The sequence below is a fragment of the Euphorbia lathyris genome, chromosome 4 (assembly GCF_963576675.1).
Source record: "Euphorbia lathyris chromosome 4, ddEupLath1.1, whole genome shotgun sequence".
NCBI classification, from domain to species: Eukaryota; Viridiplantae; Streptophyta; class Magnoliopsida; order Malpighiales; family Euphorbiaceae; genus Euphorbia; species Euphorbia lathyris.
In genome coordinates this window covers 88,007,664-88,025,347 of record NC_088913.1, presented here as the reverse complement: position 1 = coordinate 88,025,347, position 17,684 = coordinate 88,007,664, and the positions used below count along the sequence as shown (strand labels likewise).

The 17,684-nt window shown below is 36.4% G+C and overlaps 2 protein-coding genes across 5 annotated transcripts; one reads left to right on the top strand and one right to left on the bottom strand.

Moving 5' to 3' along the window:
* Positions 1 to 178: 178 nt before the first annotated feature.
* Positions 179 to 12,060, top strand: LOC136226145 (peroxidase P7-like). The gene is made up of 4 exons (XM_066014483.1): positions 179 to 433; positions 8,837 to 9,028; positions 10,499 to 10,664; positions 11,177 to 12,060. The coding sequence occupies exons 1-4, from the start codon at positions 224 to 226 to the stop codon at positions 11,560 to 11,562; spliced, it is 954 nt and encodes a 317-aa protein (XP_065870555.1). The 5' UTR covers positions 179 to 223; the 3' UTR covers positions 11,563 to 12,060.
* On the bottom strand, positions 11,984 to 17,435 carry LOC136226142 (putative disease resistance protein RGA3). Of its 4 annotated transcripts, none has more exons than XM_066014479.1 (4): positions 17,049 to 17,435; positions 14,915 to 16,322; positions 12,937 to 14,635; positions 11,984 to 12,354 (listed from the first exon to the last, which is right to left on the bottom strand). In XM_066014479.1, the coding sequence occupies exons 1-3, from the start codon at positions 17,319 to 17,321 to the stop codon at positions 13,701 to 13,703; spliced, it is 2,616 nt and encodes an 871-aa protein (XP_065870551.1). In that variant the 5' UTR covers positions 17,322 to 17,435; the 3' UTR covers positions 11,984 to 12,354; positions 12,937 to 13,700. The 4 variants fall into 4 exon arrangements, with proteins under 4 accessions (XP_065870551.1, XP_065870550.1, XP_065870549.1 ...); XM_066014478.1 differs by having other exon boundaries at positions 12,937 to 13,169; positions 13,536 to 16,322; positions 17,049 to 17,432; XM_066014477.1 differs by having other exon boundaries at positions 11,984 to 12,357; positions 12,937 to 16,322; positions 17,049 to 17,432.
* Positions 17,436 to 17,684: the final 249 nt, after the last annotated feature.

The following is a 17,684-nucleotide window of genomic DNA, read 5'->3' as shown; positions in this document are numbered from 1 at the left end:
TTAGTAAAATCCAAAGTTACAGGATAATATTGCTAGATTTTGAAGTTCATAAGCCATAAATAGAAGTAAGAATAAAGTTGAGAGTGATGGATGTAATTTATCCCATCAATGGCAAATGATACTATTAAGAATTTATGATCACTACTATAAATTACGGAAAATCTAAGCTATGATGAATATAGTCTTTCCATCTAAAATCAAGAGCTATATACTCGATTCAAATATGGCCTTTTACAAAACTTTGTTGATCTTCTTCTTCGTTGCTGCTTGTGCAGCTTTTGATGCCATGGCCCAGCTTTCAGGGGATTATTACTCGTCTAGTTGCCCGAAAGCAGAGTCTATAGTTCGTGCAGGAGTTGCGGAAGCTTTGAAGAATGAAACACGTAATGGGGCATCCTTACTCAGGATGCATTTTCATGACTGTTTTGTTCAGGTTAGTCTATCTTTTCGGGTTAAATGCATCGTCGGTCATTCACTTCTCGTAATTTTCCGGTAGCGATGGAATGTTGATTGGGATAGGTAGAGCTATCAACTTAAGGCTATGTCAGTGTCACGTGTCATCAGGTGCGGGGCGGGGATGAGCCTTTAGGCTGTCGGAACCACCTCTATTATAGATGGTTTCAGCTCGTTGACTAATTAGCCCGTTGAGTTTATATTTAATTATAAAATCCAACTTTGATTAATATAACTACCAAAAAAACAACTTTGATTAATATATGATAGGGGATACATTTTTCTAAGTTCATTCAAAACGACACAATGTAACTTTTGTAGTCCAAATCTAACTTAATTTTGAGAACTTTTATTGTGGTACGGAAAATTAGTTTTGGACCGCTCAGATGATAACATGTATATACAGTATACTCAAAATAAAATTGAACAAGTTCGATTTAGCAAAAAAAAAAAAAAAAAAAAAATGTTTTTACGCACGTAGGTGTAAAATTGACCCCCCAATAGACCAGTTATATATTCACCACTGCGTGTCATAACTCTAATTCTACATCTCTAATTCTACATCAATAAATTTTGAGATTCCTGAAAATTTTATCATCCATGTTTAGGGATTTTTAAGGGGGTTCGTATCCATTGAGCGTGTCACCAAACGTTTGGGCTCAAAATGACTCGGTTAACATTTTCCTTTGTTTAGACACGAATTTTCTAAGGGGTCAATTCAAATTTGGCATGTGGCATTATCGTGATACAGTAAAACCTCTATATAGGAATACTCTATATAAGAATAACCTCCAATTTGTTATAAAAAATTTCGGTCCCAACTTGGGCCGGTTATAAATAAGAATAACCTCCCAAATGTTAATTGTTATACATAATCCAAGTCCCACCTTTAGAAACTATACCTCTATATAGGAATAATTATGTAAATAATATATATATGTATTAAGGATTTAAACAAAATTTATTAAAAAATTTAAAAATTATTGAGATTAAATATGAGTTGGCACACAAATTCCAACTTTAACTATAAATTCTTACCATTTTCCCATAAAACTCTTTTCTTTATGTATTGGAAACTAAACTCAAAACTCTTCCAATTCTTTAGATATTGGAAATAAAACTCGTAGACTTGATATGCTAAACATTAAATTTATAAACTTTAAGTGTTGATTTTTTTTTTTTGGTACCAAACTCTATATAAGAATAACCTCCCAATTGTTATACAAATTGTCCGGTCCCAAACGTATTCCTATATAGAGGTTTTACTGGATTAATTTGATTGTTCTAATTGTCGCACCATGGCTTCCGGTTTTTTACGCAGGTCGGGGTGCGTGGCCGGCTCGATCCGCCTTTCTCGTGTTTGAAGGTTTCGAGTCGCCACCAATCATCACTTGGAAATACGTGTGCGGGCGTGATTGGTCGCCCTATCGATTTGGATTGACTCTGTGTAGTTTAGGTTTGATAAGGATGGTTTCTAGAGAGATTTAAGGTTCGTTTTTTCGGTTACGTGTAGGGAAGAGATGCGATCTCACCCTACCCCGCCCGACGTATCGGTACTATCGTGATATCATGTGTTTGCTATTTGTTTTGCCTTGAATTGTCGATATAAACCAGACACTCGTGGATTTTGGGGTTATTGGGTTTAGTATTGAATTCTAATGACGTTTTCACATCTATTAGAATTAGTTTAGTCATTAAATTCGAATGACGTTTCCACATCAATCCGAATTAATTTAGTTATAAATTCGGATGACGTTTGCACGTCAATCCGAATTGATATGATTATAAATTCGAATGACGTTTTCACATCGATTCGAGTTAATTTAATATTCAAATGACGTTTTCACATCAATTTGAATTAATTCAGAGATGAATTCGAATGACGTTTTCACATCAACAACAACAACAACAACAACAAAGCCTTAGTCCCGAAATGATTCGGGGTCGGCTAACATGAACCATCATATAAAACCGTGAAAATCAATCCGAAATGACGTTTTCACATCAATCCGAATTAATTTGGTTTATTATTTTTTTTATTGATTCGGAATAACATCTCGAATTGATTTATCTTCGCTTTAAATTACGCGTGCGGCGTACACGTAATCTCTTTTTATTAAATTAGAATTCAATATGATTTTACATATATCACATATACGATAAAATAGAATAAAAGATCTAAGGGGAGCATCTCGAATTCTAGCGACGTTTTCACATCGACTAGAATTAACTTGGTCGTGCATTCGAATAACGTTTTCACATTAGTTCGAATTAATTTGATTAACTATATCGGTTTGAGATGACATCTCAAAATTTGACGTATTATTTCTCCGAATACAATATATATGGCATGTGTGTATTCAGAAGCCAGTGCAAAGTTTCTAGGGTTAAGGTGCAAAAATACCCCTAACGTTTTGGGTCAGGAGCAATTTTACCCCTAACGTCTAAAATGGTGCAATTTTGCCCCTAACGTTTGTAGCCAAGAGCAATTTTACCCCTAACGTTGATAAATTGGGTCAATTTCAGAAATAATTCATCAAACTGTCTTCTCGGTAATGAATCTTATCATCTACACTTCACATGTGCGTCATTTTATCAATAACAAATCATAAACATATGTTGGGATGTGAAAAAAATAATAATAATAAAATATAATGTCTTTTGTACGAATTAGACAAAAAAATTCAAAAAATTCACCGAATTTATAAATATTAATCTCAAATTCTATTATTAAATTACAAAAGACATGAAATCCTTTTTTTAGAATGAATTGATATGCAATTGGTGTAAAATAATGAATAAAAATATATGTGTTTTATAATAGTGTCTGAAATTGACCCAAATTACCAACGTTAGGGGTAAAATTGTTCTTGGCTACAAACGTTAGGGGCAAAATTGCACCATTTTAGACGTTAGAGGTAAAATTGCTCCTGACCTAAAACGTTAGGGGTATTTTTGCACCTTAACCCAAGTTTCTAATGAAGAATATCCTCACGCGTATCGTCGAGTTAATAATGCCTTTTTTTGTATTGACTTAAACCAATTTAAAAGAACCACGCATTGTGTTATTTAGCTTTTTTTTTTCGAGTCAACTTTATTATTATTTTTTTTATTAGGATCGTGTGTATCACATACACACGGGGATTCATATTTAATTCACTATCTCGGGTCGGTGACACACGAAACCGGATAATTAGACTCGAACCAACATAATTGAATTAAATGGGCTTGTTTATTCCAACCAAAGTTAAAGGCCCAAAATTAAAAAAAAAAAAACCTATATCTAAACCCACACCACCTCCATTCATTTATTTTATCAAATTCTTCAAATCTCATTTTCTTTTCTTCCCCTCTCATCTTCTCGAATTTTTTATCTTCTCACCTCTCACTCCCATCGATTCTCTCTCTTCGGTTCCCACGGATTCCGGCCCTCTTTTCCGCTCTCATTCACTCTCCTAACCGTCTCCCATGGTTCCTTACTCGCTACAGACCCTTTGGGTCCTCTCGGTCGATTTCGAGAATGGCGGCCGTTCCGACCTCCGATGACGAGTTTTAATCCCTGAGGAGGTTCTAATCGGCCGGAATTCTACATCCAAAGGTAAATTAGCGAGGTTTGTAACCCTTCTCTCTCTTCCTCAGCCTCGGTTCTTCTCGGGTTTTTTTTTACGGGTCTCTGTTATATTTCTTGGATTTGAGATGCTATTTGGGTTTTCTTAGTTGATGATGGTTGTTTGCTGTGAATATTTGATCTATGATGCCTATGGGTTTATCTACTGTGTGGGTCTGATGTTTGCAATAATTTACTCCCTGGTTCTAATTTCGTATTGCCTGCCCGAGTTTGATTTCTTTGTATGGGCGAGCCTTTTAGGGCTCTCAAACCGGCTTCAGAAACGCAACCAGAGCCATTATCGGCTGTGGAGGGCGTTCTGAGCCTTCGAACCGATTCACTCGGCACGAAAGGTAACTCTCTATTCTTGATATAATACTATTATATGATAAAAAAAAGTGATAGAAATGATTATGAACAATGATAAGGAGATAGTTTACATGGATACAAACATTGTGAATAAATTGGAATACAGATTAACCTTGCTCCTTTTGACTGATTTCTGGTTTTTTACAAAGTTGAAGAACTTCTTCCTGCTCTCTTGTGCATTCTTCCTATTACAGTGATTTTGCTCTCAGGTTGTTTTTCTCCTCTTACATTGTGTTTTTCTTCCCCCATTACAGTGATGAATCTCTCCTATTTATAGTAAGAATTTGGTGTGAATTAGTATTGAGTTTCTATCATTTTTTCCTATTTCCAACTGTGCCCTTGAGGGTTGATACGTAATTTTGCTGAAGCTTCTCGATACCCCTGCTGCTGCTGAATGAGATCATCTCTGTTGAATTATTGATTTTCTGGTAAAAATGCCGTTTGGTCCCTGGGATTGAATCTTTTTGCAGACCAACGCCGTTGGACTGAATTCTGACCTGAATTTAACATGGATCCGGATTGAATTTGAATTATTTTTGACCTGAGCTCGACTCCGTTGCACTTGTACGGACAAAATCCCGAGCTTTGGAATTTATTGGACTTGAACTGATAATTACCCGTGCTTTAGAATCGGACTCGAACTGATAATTACCCGTGCTTCGAATAATTCTCCGAACTTCCGATTTGTTAGGACTTGTACCGCAATGAGATAACTCAACCACTTGAATATGATTCGGTCACTCTTTAGAATGTGCGTTCTGATCTTGCTTTTCGGGGACAGCGGGAATTTTTGGGTATCTTAGACATTGACGAGCGGGTCTTTGGATCTGTCAAAATTACTGTAAAAAAACAAAAATAATAAGAGAAATATTTATATTAATAATGCAATATTCATTTATTACCAAAAATTCCATTTTTAAGCGTTCAATTGTCGTTAATTTATTGACTTTCAATTTTCGAATCCATTCATCATAATTTGTTATTTAGAAATGGACTATATTCTAAACATTTAATTATAATATAAATCGCAATCAAAGTCAATATTAACTTTAACTTTAATATACGATGTTATATCATAATTCGCAATTCAAACTATAGGCATTTCTAAACATGGACAAATAAATAAGTATTGAAATGTTAATTCGATTGATTGAGATCTGAACCTTGATTAATAAATTATAACTCGAATTCAAGCGAATTCAATTTTATTCAAAATATGAGGAACATATCTCGAATAAAATTCATAATAGGTTAAAATTATACCTTAATTCTATTAAGTCGCATTTTGAATATAATTCGATATTTTTACCGATTTATACCGAAATATGACAAATTAGCCTTAACAGCACAATTTTTCCCCAATAAATTATTTTCGAGATAATATCATATATTATGGATAATTCATGAATTGTTCAAATTTTGAGTGAATTTATTATAAACTTAAAAATGGGCCTGCACAAAAATGAGTATCTACAGCTGCCCCCCTTTGTATATCTCCATTGAAAATGGAGTATACAAAGTAAATCGAGATACCCATTTTGGCGGGTTTATTATACAACAAAATAAATAAAATAAAATAAAAAAGGATAAAGATGAGTGTTTGCGGTCTCCCCGCTCCTGCTTGATTTTCGTTTTAGATAATTGTGTATCTGAAACGATTGAAGTGTTTTGGAATGACTTTGGTCGGCCATTCTCCGGGATGGATGATTTTGAGTGACAGATGAACACTCCGTTCTTGTTAGGTTGAGTGGAATAACTTGGGAACGTTCATTCTTCACTTTAAATGGCTTTGAGACTAGGCATCCTCCAGTTTTGAATGAATTTAGACTGCTCACTCTGCAGTTTTGAAAGACTCTGTAACTGGGCCTTCCGTCAGGTTTGAATGAATTTAGACTGCTCACTCTGCAGTTTTGATTGTGCTCGACCCAACAAAGGGAGCGTGCTCGACCCGGCAAAGGGAGCGGTTTGAAGTGTAGGCGGTGCTCAACCCAACAAAGGGAGCGTGCTCGACCCGACAAAGGGAGCGTTTTGGATTGTGCTCGACCCAACAAAGGGAGCGTGTTCGTAGGCGGTGCTCAACCCAACTAAGGGAGCGTGCTCGACCCGACAAAGGGAGCGTTATGGATTGTGCTCGATCCAACAAAGGGAGCGTTTTGAAGTGTAGACGATGCTCAACCCAACAAAGGGAGCGTTATGGTTTGTGCTCGACCCAACAAAGGGAGCGTGTTCGACCCGGCAAAGGGAGCGTTTTGAAGTGTAGGCGGTGCTCAACCCAACAAAGGGAGCGTGCTCGACCCGACAAAGGGAGATTTATGGTTTGTGCTTGACCCAACAAAGGGAGCGTGCTCGACCCGACAAAGGGAGCGTTTTGAAGTGTAGACAGTGCTCGACCCGACAAAGGGAGCGTTTTGAAGTGTAGACAGTGCTCAACCCTCGACCCGACAAAGGGAGCGTTATGGTTTGTGCTCGACCCAACAAAGGGAGCGTGCTCGACCCGACAAAGGGAGTGTTATGGATTGTGCTCGACCCAACAAAGGGAGCGTGCTCGACCCGACAAAGGGAGCGTGCTCGACCCGACAAAGGGAGCGTGCTCGACCCGACAAAGGGAGATTTATGGTTTGTGCTCGACCCAACAAAGGGAGCGTGCTCGACCCGGCAAAGGGAGCGGTTTGATTTGTGCTCGACCCAACAAAGGGAGCGTGCTCGACCCGACAAAGGGAGCGTTTTGAAGTGTAGATGGTGCTCAACCAACAAAGGGAGTGTGCTCGACCCGACAAAGGGAGCGTTATGGATTGTTTGAAAGACTCTGAGACTGGGCCTTCCTCCAGTTTTGAATGAATTGAGACTGCTCATTCTGCAGTTTTGAATGCTCTGAGACTGGGCATCCTCCAGTTTTTTTTTTTTTTGTTGTTGTTGAGTGACAACGGCTCCCCGTTTGATTTGATTGAGTGATGACGGCTCCCCGTATCCCTTGGAAGATGAGTTGTACTTGTGATTACATGTCAAGGCTTCTTGTGTTCCTGCAAGAACTCAACAGTTGTGCACTACAAAATTGGTGAATGCATACATAATATGTTTTTTTGGATGGTTTTTTTTATTTGAAAAGAAGTTTTTAGGGTTTTCTTCGTTCTTTTTGGGTTTTTTTTGTTTGAGAGACACGGGTTTTTTTCTTTTGGAAATTTTCATGATTTTCTTTATGCATGATTAATTGCTTACTGAATGCAAATTTGATTATCTGAAATGTTTTTGATGAATGAATGAATGCATGAGCTCACTCAACAAGCGGGGAAATTTTTGAAAATTTCCAACCCTGAAGGTTTGATTTGTGTAAAACATTTGAATGGATACTGGAATGATAATTTTCAAAAGAGGTGCGACAAATGATATATTTGCAATGACATGCAATGAGCACAACGATGTTCTTCCTTGAATGAATGTTTGTGACGAAATGGCCAGTTAAGGCATGATATGCTTGCAGTGGAAAAATGTTTTGAGGATTATTTGAGGAAAAATGTAATTTAGTGCAAAAATGACTTTTTTGTGATTTTCTGTTTGAAATTTATTTATTTATGAAAATATCAATGAGATTTTTGGAATTTTTTGCGACGTGATTTGATGATTTTTTTTAAATGCTTGTGAAAATATTGAGATGATATGATGCTTTTTTTAAAAAAAATTTATGAGAAAAATGATGTTGAAACTATGGATGTAATATGATGATACTTTTTGAAAACTCTCGAGGAAAATGATGACAAAAATATTAATGTGATGTAATGTTTTTGATTTTTTTTTTTTTTTTGAAAATATGAATGCAATATGCTGGAGAATACTTTGGAAAATTTTGTGAAATAACTACGAAAGGTGTTATGAAAAATAATGATAGGAAAATGATCATTTTTTTTTAATTTTTTTTTTTTTGTCTTTTTTTTATCCATTTGGCTCATTTGTAATGCGTAACCCGAGAGAGATCGGTGCTTCTTCTCGGAAAATTTGGCTTCATCTGATTAGAACTCCATGGTTATAGACTTGCATCATGGCTTGACAAATTGCCTCTTGATCAATCATCATGACTTCGCTTTGGCTCATTTTCGCAAAGACTGATCAATCTTTCTGAATCTTTGCTATTCTTGGGGATATTTGGTTCATGTACAATCTGAGAGAGATCAAACTGCTTCTCAGGATCTTCAGCTTCATTTGTTTAAGATTCAGTGGTCCTGCCTCTGTTTCTCAGCTAACCATCCGATTTTTGGCATTTTCGCAAAGACTAATCAGTTTTTCTGAACCCTGGCTATCTCTAGGGATATTTGAGTGACCGTCTGTGCATTTAAATGTTAAATTAATGTTTGTTTTTTTTGTTGATTGAATAAAATGTTTGATGATTATTGATTTGAATTATAATGAAAATAGGGGTGTGATGGATCAATCTTGCTAGATGATAATGCAACTTTTGTGGGAGAGAAAACAGCAATTCCAAACATAAACTCAATAAGGGGATATTCTATTATTGATGACATTAAAGGAAGCTTAGAAAGCGCATGTCCTGGTGTTGTTTCTTGTGCTGATATTGTCGCCTTAGCTGCTCGAGACTCGGTCGTTTTGGTAAGTTCCATTTAACTACAAACTTGTTTCATTTTTAGAACTTTTACCGTATTCTGGGTAACACCGTATTCTGTTATAAGTCAAATTGAGCTTTACCCTGTTCATGCTTGGCTGGATAGAAAATAGATGAAGAACTTGAACTCAACATTTTATTTATGAACTACTCTTTTATTTGCTCACAAGTAAATCATTAATTATGTCCATTTGTTCACGAGTTTTTCTCGCGAGCATTTCGAGATTCGGTCTTTTTGTAAGTTCTACTCCCTCAGTTTTTTTTTATTATATGATGTTTTAGGATTTTTATTTGTTCTTTTTTATATGTCGTTTTGTATTACCAATGCACTTTTAGAAATACTTTTTCAATTTTACCATTATTTATGGTAAAAGAGAAAAATTTAGTATTAATACAAATAATTCTAATTTTACTACAAAATTCAGAAAAAACTGGGAAAGCTTTCAGCTACTTACTTTCTGATATTTCCTGGGAACAAATCTCTTTTGTCGGAGCCTACCGGGCATTTACTTCTCCTTTATCCCTTACGCTAGGACCCTTTAGGTTCGGTTCTGCCCTATAAAGAAAGAATTTACCTGGTTTTTTGAGAGAATTTTTGCATAGGAAATAGAAATTTAGGAAAGATGTATCGAGGGTAAATTAGTTATTTTAATAGCGCGATTAATGTTGCATTGATCTTGATGAAAAACCTTAAACGACATATAAAAGAGAACGGGGAGAGTATTTAACTAGAAACTTACTTAATTTTGAGAATTTTTATTGTATTCTGGATAGAGCTGTAATTAAGCCAAGCTTTAACTTACTCATGCTCGGTTTGGTAGAAAATAGACGAGTTCAAGCTCAATGTCCGTTTTGTGAGCTGCTCGCTTATTTGTTCCCGAGCTTTGTTTGCAAACAGGTCATTAATTATGTTCATGAAATTTTCTCGCGAACAACTCATTAATTGTTTCCATTTAAAATGTCTTTAACACAAAACTACGTAGTTTTGTAACCTATAACTTAAAATTTCACACAAAACTACGTATTTGTATTTATCTTTTTATAAAATACTGTTATTAAAAAATAATTGAATCAAACTTGTTCATGAACCTATAACGAGTCTGCTCACGAGTTTTCAAGTTGAGTTTCGTCGTGCTCAAACTTGGCTAATTTATGAATCGAGCTGAACACGACCGAGCTTTTAACGAGTTGAACGCCAAGCTACTAATGAGTGGGTTGACTCATTTACATTCCTAATTCCTTAATTAGTTATACATTCGTGAGGATTGCATATCATTTTATGATAGATGATTGATGTTAAGAAATAAATGTATGCAAATGATATTATTCGATTGGCATGACGTAAAAAATACCATATAATTTCTCCTCGATTTTTCACCTAGTTACTCATGGTCCTCCAACTATCAGAAATGAAACCGAATTGATATAACACTTATCGTTGTTGATTTTAATTACAGATGGGTGGACCTAATTGGGAGGTTGAGTTGGGAAGAAGAGATTCTCTTACAGCAAGTAAAGACCTTGCAAACAAATCCATACCTCCACCTTCTTCTGATCTTAAAGCTCTCGTAACAAGTTTCTCCGTACAAGGTCTCTCTTTCAAGGACATGGTTGTTCTTTCAGGTAAACTCTTATCGTTATTACTAATTCTCAATTGCGGATCCAAATTCACTGATAGAAGTATTTGCGATAGTCTCTCATAATTTATGGTAATAAAATGATATATTTTTTTTATGCTTTTACATTAAAAAAAATTGCCCTAAACTATACGTAGCCTCTAAAATTGTCCACTTAAGGCAAACGTAAGGGACAACACATTAATCATTCTAACACTTTAAAAGTGACATAATACGCCTCTTATTTTTTCTCAATTGGAAAAGATTTTAACCCATGAAGACCACTCGCCTTTCAGTTAACTTCTCATATGCAATATGACTTTTCTTTTTATAAAAAAAATTGCAACATAGCCTTTCAGCAAAGTGTGTATAAGTTTAAAAAGACTATTGCAAAATTGCTCTACGAAGGGGCAATTTTTTTGAAAAGAAAAGTCACGTTGCATATGAGAAGTCAATCGAAATGTGAAGTTGCATTGCTCTAAGTCACATTGCATAATAATTTGTTATATTGGATTGCAGGTGCACACACCATAGGATTTTCAAGGTGCACATCATTTAGAGGGCATATCTATGGTGATTCTAAGATTGATCCTTCTTATACCAACTCTTTGAAGAAAATATGCCCAATTAAAGGGAATGATGATGTTCTTGCATCTCTTGATTTTCTGAGTCCACATCATTTTGATAATTCTTACTATACAAATCTCATCCACAAGAAAGGTCTTCTTCATTCAGATCAAGTTCTCTTTGATGACAATTCTGCAGATTCCTTTATTCAATCTTATGCAAATACTCCTCCTTTATTCTTCAAAGATTTTGCTGATGTTATGGTTAAAATGAGCAACATTAAACCCCTCACTGGAAAACAAGGAGAAGTCAGGAAAAATTGCAGGAAAACCAACTAGAGAAACCCAAGTTCGGGGTCTATTGAAATAAAGATCGTTCAACTTTACTTTCTTTCAATAGTGTTACCTTTCACATTTGATTTCAATAAAGTCATTCTAGCCAATTCGGATGTGGCACAAAAACAGTTAACTACACATCAACTAAGCGTCACACTTGGTTGGCGCAGAAGTAGTCTGTCACGTGGCACATCCTCTTTTGTACTACGTTTGTGTACAAATTGGATGAAATGACTTTATTGAAATCAAATGTGTAGTTTAGTGATTTTATTGGAAGAAAATAAAGTTCGAAGACCTTTATGAAATGGACCTTAAACTTTAATGGCGTTGGTGTAGTTTACCGGTGAGAAACCTAAATATTACAAATAAATAAATAGCTATTGTTTTGTATGAATTTGGAATCAAGGTTTAGGACTTGAGTGTACTATGATTTGAAGATTTATGCTTCATTAATGTGTAATAAAATGCTGTCTTTATTTACTTAAGGAATCATTATCTCTCTTTCTCCTAGTACATTAAACTACATAGAATTGAGTATTAAGTGCTTACAATATATGGTTGGTTAGTGAAAATTTCAGCTGAATACCAAACTAATCTCACCTATACAATGTTGCGAGTCCTTGTTCGTTCATCTCGTATTGATTCAATTCATCGATTTAAGAAGCTTCCTCCTCGGAAAGTGCATTTACTTCCTCCTCTGACAGTTCGAAAGCATCTACTTCTGCAAAGTAAGGCATGCATAGCCACATCTTCCTTAGACATCTTCCTTAGAGGTAGCAACTGTTAATATGAACACTGCTAAATTCAAAGCAGGAAGTTAGTCTGGATTATTCAAAGAGAGGGCAGGATTTGCTAAATCTAAACACACAATTTTGTGCTAATTGTTATGAATTTTTCCCTATCGTCAGCGAAAAGCGGGATATGCGGTTCTAATATTAAAGAAACAAGTTTTAGGGTAAATAATCTAAAAAAAATAGACAGAAGAACCAAAGGTTAATATTGATAAAAGATACAGTTTTTCAAAATAGAGGGACTAAACAATGTGTTAAGTAAAAATGTGGGGATTAATAAATTATTTACCCCAAGTTTTATAGTTGAACAAGCAAGAACTTCCTTTTTGATCTATTTTGTGAATTATGTAATAACTTTTAAGGCGTGTGCAATACATCTTCTGCAAGGAACTTATTTTTTTACAACCGAGTGATGACATTTTACGCAAGTTCAAGGGCTAACTGAACATTTTATACAATTTGAGAGGGCTATCGGAACACTTTGAAAGTTAAGGAGGCCAATCAAACTTTTTGGACAAGTTCACGGGGCAAATGATGTATTACGCCGAGAAAAAGATATAATAAGTAAAGAAATTTTAACTATTACCTTAATATATTGTAACATGCTGGATATGAGCAATCTTGTGCCACTCAGAGCCACTCCCCTCAGCACAACTTTCTGCAAGATATGGAGAACCATAAATATCAAGATTCTTCAAGTTAGAGATTCTCTGGATGGCTTCAGCTGTAGGTAGACATCTTATTTTCTCACAATTTCCAAAAGAAAGCCTTTGAAGAGAGCAAAGGTTGCCCAACGATTCTGGCAAAGCTTCCATATCACTGAAATCCCATATAAACAATGATTTGAGAGCCTTCAAAGGATAAGTAATTCCAAATTGGATAAATCCAAAGCTCTCAATGAGGCTAAAATGTTTGATTTGATAAAGTTTTGCGTTTCCTTACAAATTAAGGTGCATATATACCCCTCCCTAATTCAAGTTAAAAGACCAAAATGCCTCATTAGAGCTACAAGCATAGGCATGAATAATAGGGATAAGATTGGCAAGATAAATGTTGAGGGTAGTGGTGTAAACAGAGTGAATGACACAATGGTAATAAGTATAATGGCAAAACAGTAAATAGTTGGTGGCAGTCCTTATCTCCCCTTGATGAACTTGGCGGAGAAGGCAACTAAAATGGACTCACATGCCGTGCCATATGACCCACACAGCGTGCGAGCCAAGTTCTGGATCTTTCGCGTTCTTCCTCATTCAACCGCACGCCGAGCTCCCTGGCACATCTGATGGCACGCCGTGTGAGATGTGACACGCGGTGCCAGGCTGCTCATGGACTTTACTCGTCTTGGCTCCTTTAGTGGCACGCCGTGTGGCTTATGGCTCGGCGTGCCACATGACTTCTACCCCTCCTTATCTTCAGCTCCCTTGGTGACCATGGTGGTAGAGATGTCCTCATCAGTTTATCACAGCAGCTTATCTCCAAAACTTGTAGAGAAGTGCAGGATCGTATCTCACTTGGAAGACGAGTTATTCCATGACAATAACTGATCTGCAAAGTTCTTAGAGACTGGAATCCATGGATTTCATCAAATATGTTACTCAGTTCTTCACAATCCCTGATATCCAAGCTTTCAAGTGAGGAAAGATACTTCATAGGAACTTTTGTTAACCAATGACATTCCCAAATTATCAATTCCTTAAGGCAAGGAAATACGACTATTTCGCTTCCCGGATCACCTCCTGATGGCTCCTTCCATTCTTCTAACCTCTCCATTGACATCATCTCGAACGATTTTAACGATGGAAACAGTGTCTGATCATTGCCATAGAACTCACTCCCTATGTATTTGACATTATCCAATCCTCCTATACTAAGTACTTCAAGATGAGGAAGATGTCCAAGCCTTGGTAATTCTTTACAGCGGCTGCAGTCAATCAAATTCAGCTTCACCAAATTATTGAGTATGGTTGAAGAATTGCTTTCACTCCGAATTCTCATCATCCATAACCATGAGGGGAATCTTTCACCTAAATAATCCTTAATTTCTAAGCTTTTTATCGCTTCGTGAGGCTGGAGACCTTCCAACACTTCCTCATCGTTTCCGAAACTTTCTCTTCCATAAGTACTCCATACAAATTTCAAGGCTTCTAGTTTCGTTTTCTTCTGCAGATTTGCTTTCTCCGCTTCATCTTTATCTCTCACCTCTTCTAGATACTCTATTCTTAAACTCCCTCTTAAGTTGTTTAAGAATTCAAGCTCTTGAATGCTGCCTCCCCTATCAGGACCTACTGCAAAAAGTGGCAATGTTTCAAGACATGTTAACCTTCCCACCATGGATGGCATCTGGAAATCATAAGAAAAATGAATATGTCTTAAGCTCAACAGGTTGAACATTTTATTCTTAGGGAGCTCCGTGAGTGATATGCACTCTTCAAATCTCAAAGTTTGAAGATTGTAAAGCTTGGTGATAGATTCCGGCAATGCTTTCATATTTGTATGCGAGACATCAAGGTATCTCAAATGTTTCAACTTGCCTATTGAAGATGGAAACTCTTCAACATCATTACCTTTTAAAATTAGAGTCCGCAAACTTTTCAACTTCCATAAGCCAACAGAGAAAGCATTTTCTATGAATAAAGTACGCAATTTCTTAGCACCATCTGTTAGAAAAGGCGGTGTAGGCTTCCTACGAATGAGATTTGTGTGACGGATCTGAACTGAAGAAGTTACTAACATCATTGTTTCAGACTTGGAAATAGACAATGCAAGATCATGTATTAGATCATGCATTTTGCATTTACTAATATCACCGTAGTCGTTCCTCTCAACGTCTTGGAAAAATGAATTCAGAAGCAAGTAGCTGAAATATTCATTCCCTGTATCTACATTAGGTGTCCCAAGGAGTCCCTCAGCCATCCATAGCTGAATTAATTCTTCTTTTTCAACGAAGTAATCTTTTGGAAAAATTGAACAGATTGCAAAACATGGCTTCAAAGATGAAGGCAAGTGATCAAAACTTAACTTTAAAATAGACTCGATGTTATCCCTATTATCGGATGCATTAAAAGCAGTGCTGTTTCTAATTGATAACCAAGCTTCCTTGTCTTTTTTCAATGCCATTGTCCCACCCAGAACTTTAGCTGCTAATGGCACTCCTCTGCATTTCTCTGCAATCTCCTTTCCAATAGCCAACAAGTCCGAGTTAAGGGGAGCTGATATTCCCCCATGCCCGTATTGTACCTTTTTCTCAATTATAGACCAACAATCTTCATCAGACAAGATCCCCGGTTTATGTCGATATTCAATAGAAGTCTCAACCATGGATGCCACTTCCTCACTACGAGTTGTAACAACAATAGCATTTCCATTGACTCCACAAATTTTCATTAATCGCCTCTTCAAATCATCCCAGCCCCTAGCTGCATCATTCCACACGTCATCAAGAACAAGAATAAATTTTTTGCCCTGCAATGACATCTCAAGTTGGTTGAGTATTGCATCAATATTGGTCATTCCACTCATGTTCCCATCGAGAGCCTGCAACATTTCTCCTAAAATTCTATGCTCATCAAACTTATCTGAAACACACACCCATATTTTGACATCAAAATGCTTTCTTTTTCCAGTGACTTGTTCCCACACAAGTTTAGCTAACGCTGTCTTTCCAAGTCCACCCATTCCCAATATGGGAATAATGGTAAGAACTCGTTGATCACAAGAGCCAGTCAGCAGGTCTACAATTTTAGAGGCATCAATGTCCCTCCCCACAACTGGGTTGTCAAGAACCGAGTCTGTTTTGAACCTATTTCGAGGCATATCCACCGTGTTTCGTTGGATAAACTCAAACAGCAGGGCTTCAGTCTGAATATTTTGTAATGACTTAATCACTTCCTTAAGCTTATGCGCCATTTTGAGACGAAATCCAGCTTTCCTTACCGATTCAATGGCTTTCAAGTTCGAAGAGAACCTAGTCACCTGTGTTGGAAAAGCAAAGTTAGTTTGTGATCACTCTATCTATATCTGCAGAGAAACAAAGTTGATACCTAGCTAGTTTATAAAAGCAAAGTCATCTACCAAAGTTAGTCTAATCCAGATCTTGAAACAAAGTTAGCCTATCTATAATGTTAGAAGATTAAGATCGTTTATGTGAATTAATCGAACAATTGAAAATAAAAATAAGCAACACAAAGAATTTACATAGTTCCACCAATTCGTGCTTAAGTCCACGGAGAGAAGTTCTATTATCAAAGCAACTATGAACAACTTACATGAGCATTTATGAGAACTCACAATTCCAAATCCAAGAATTTTCCTAGAAATTCTATCCCAACTCTTTATTATTCTTTTGCTCGTAGCTCAAACAAGTGTTTCCCAAGAATTTTCAATGAAAACATCAATACCAAACATAATCAATACACCAAACCTAGCACTTTGATACCACTTGTTAGGAAATAAATCTATTATTATTGTGATCGTATGCTTAATTTCCTGTTGCGAAAATCAAGCTTGTTATAATCAACAAAGAATCCAATTCCTAACATATATTATCTCATTGCAATTAAAAGAAATTCAAGGATTAAGCACCCAATTCGAAAAAAAATCATCAGTTGATAATCGTATGCCAAAGTGATCAAAATATAATCCAAAGCATTCAACTACTTGAGAATTGAGATTACAAAAGATGTCAAGATAATCTAGTACCTTGAGTCGCAGAGTTTCATAAGTCAACTCATCAAGCAAGTCTTCAGCTTCATAAGCAACATCTTTCAGTTTTTTCAGCCACTGCCTCACAGCTACCTTCGCTACTTGTTTTTCCTCTGCATCTTGCGCTACTCCAGCAATCGCATCTAGCGATTCTCGGAGCTTGTTCAGCTCCTTATCAAATCCCCAAACGAATTTCAATTCTTCAGTTATGAGTAGAATCAACTTGTTCAGTGCTGCCTCCCCAAAGTAAGTAAGAACTGCTTCAGCCATCAATGATTAGATTGGAGAAACCTGTGCAGAATCTGAGAGAAGAGAGATTTAAGAGCAGGAACCATTACTGTATGAATTAAATTAACTGTTCATAATCAACTATCAACCATGAAGATTCAGAGGAGTTGCCAAATGGGTCGCACTTGGATTCAAATTTTAATTTGGGCTGGGCTGGGCTGAGGCCTGATTATTTCTCACCCACCATCTAGGCATTACTAGACCTGTTCTCGGGCCTCGGTATTCACCCGGTACTAGACCTATGAATCGGGTTTCGACTGAAAAAATAACATTCAGTTTGGCCCGATTCTTTCTGTATCGGGTTTTGAATTTTTAAAACAAGATGGATAGCATAATAGTTTTTTT

Coding starts and splice junctions, on each gene's coding strand:
- LOC136226145 (XM_066014483.1), top strand. CDS start 224: ATGGCCTTTTACAAAACTTTGTTGATCTTCTTCTTCGTTGCTGCTTGT. Junction 434..8,836: donor TTCATGACTGTTTTGTTCAG/GTTAGTCTATCT, acceptor TAATGAAAATAG/GGGTGTGATGGATCAATCTT. Junction 10,665..11,176: donor GGACATGGTTGTTCTTTCAG/GTAAACTCTTAT, acceptor ATTGGATTGCAG/GTGCACACACCATAGGATTT.
- LOC136226142 (XM_066014477.1), bottom strand. CDS start 17,321: ATGGCTGAAGCAGTTCTTACTTACTTTGGGGAGGCAGCACTGAACAAG. Junction 16,323..17,048: donor ATGAAACTCTGCGACTCAAG/GTACTAGATTAT, acceptor TTTCCAACACAG/GTGACTAGGTTCTCTTCGAA.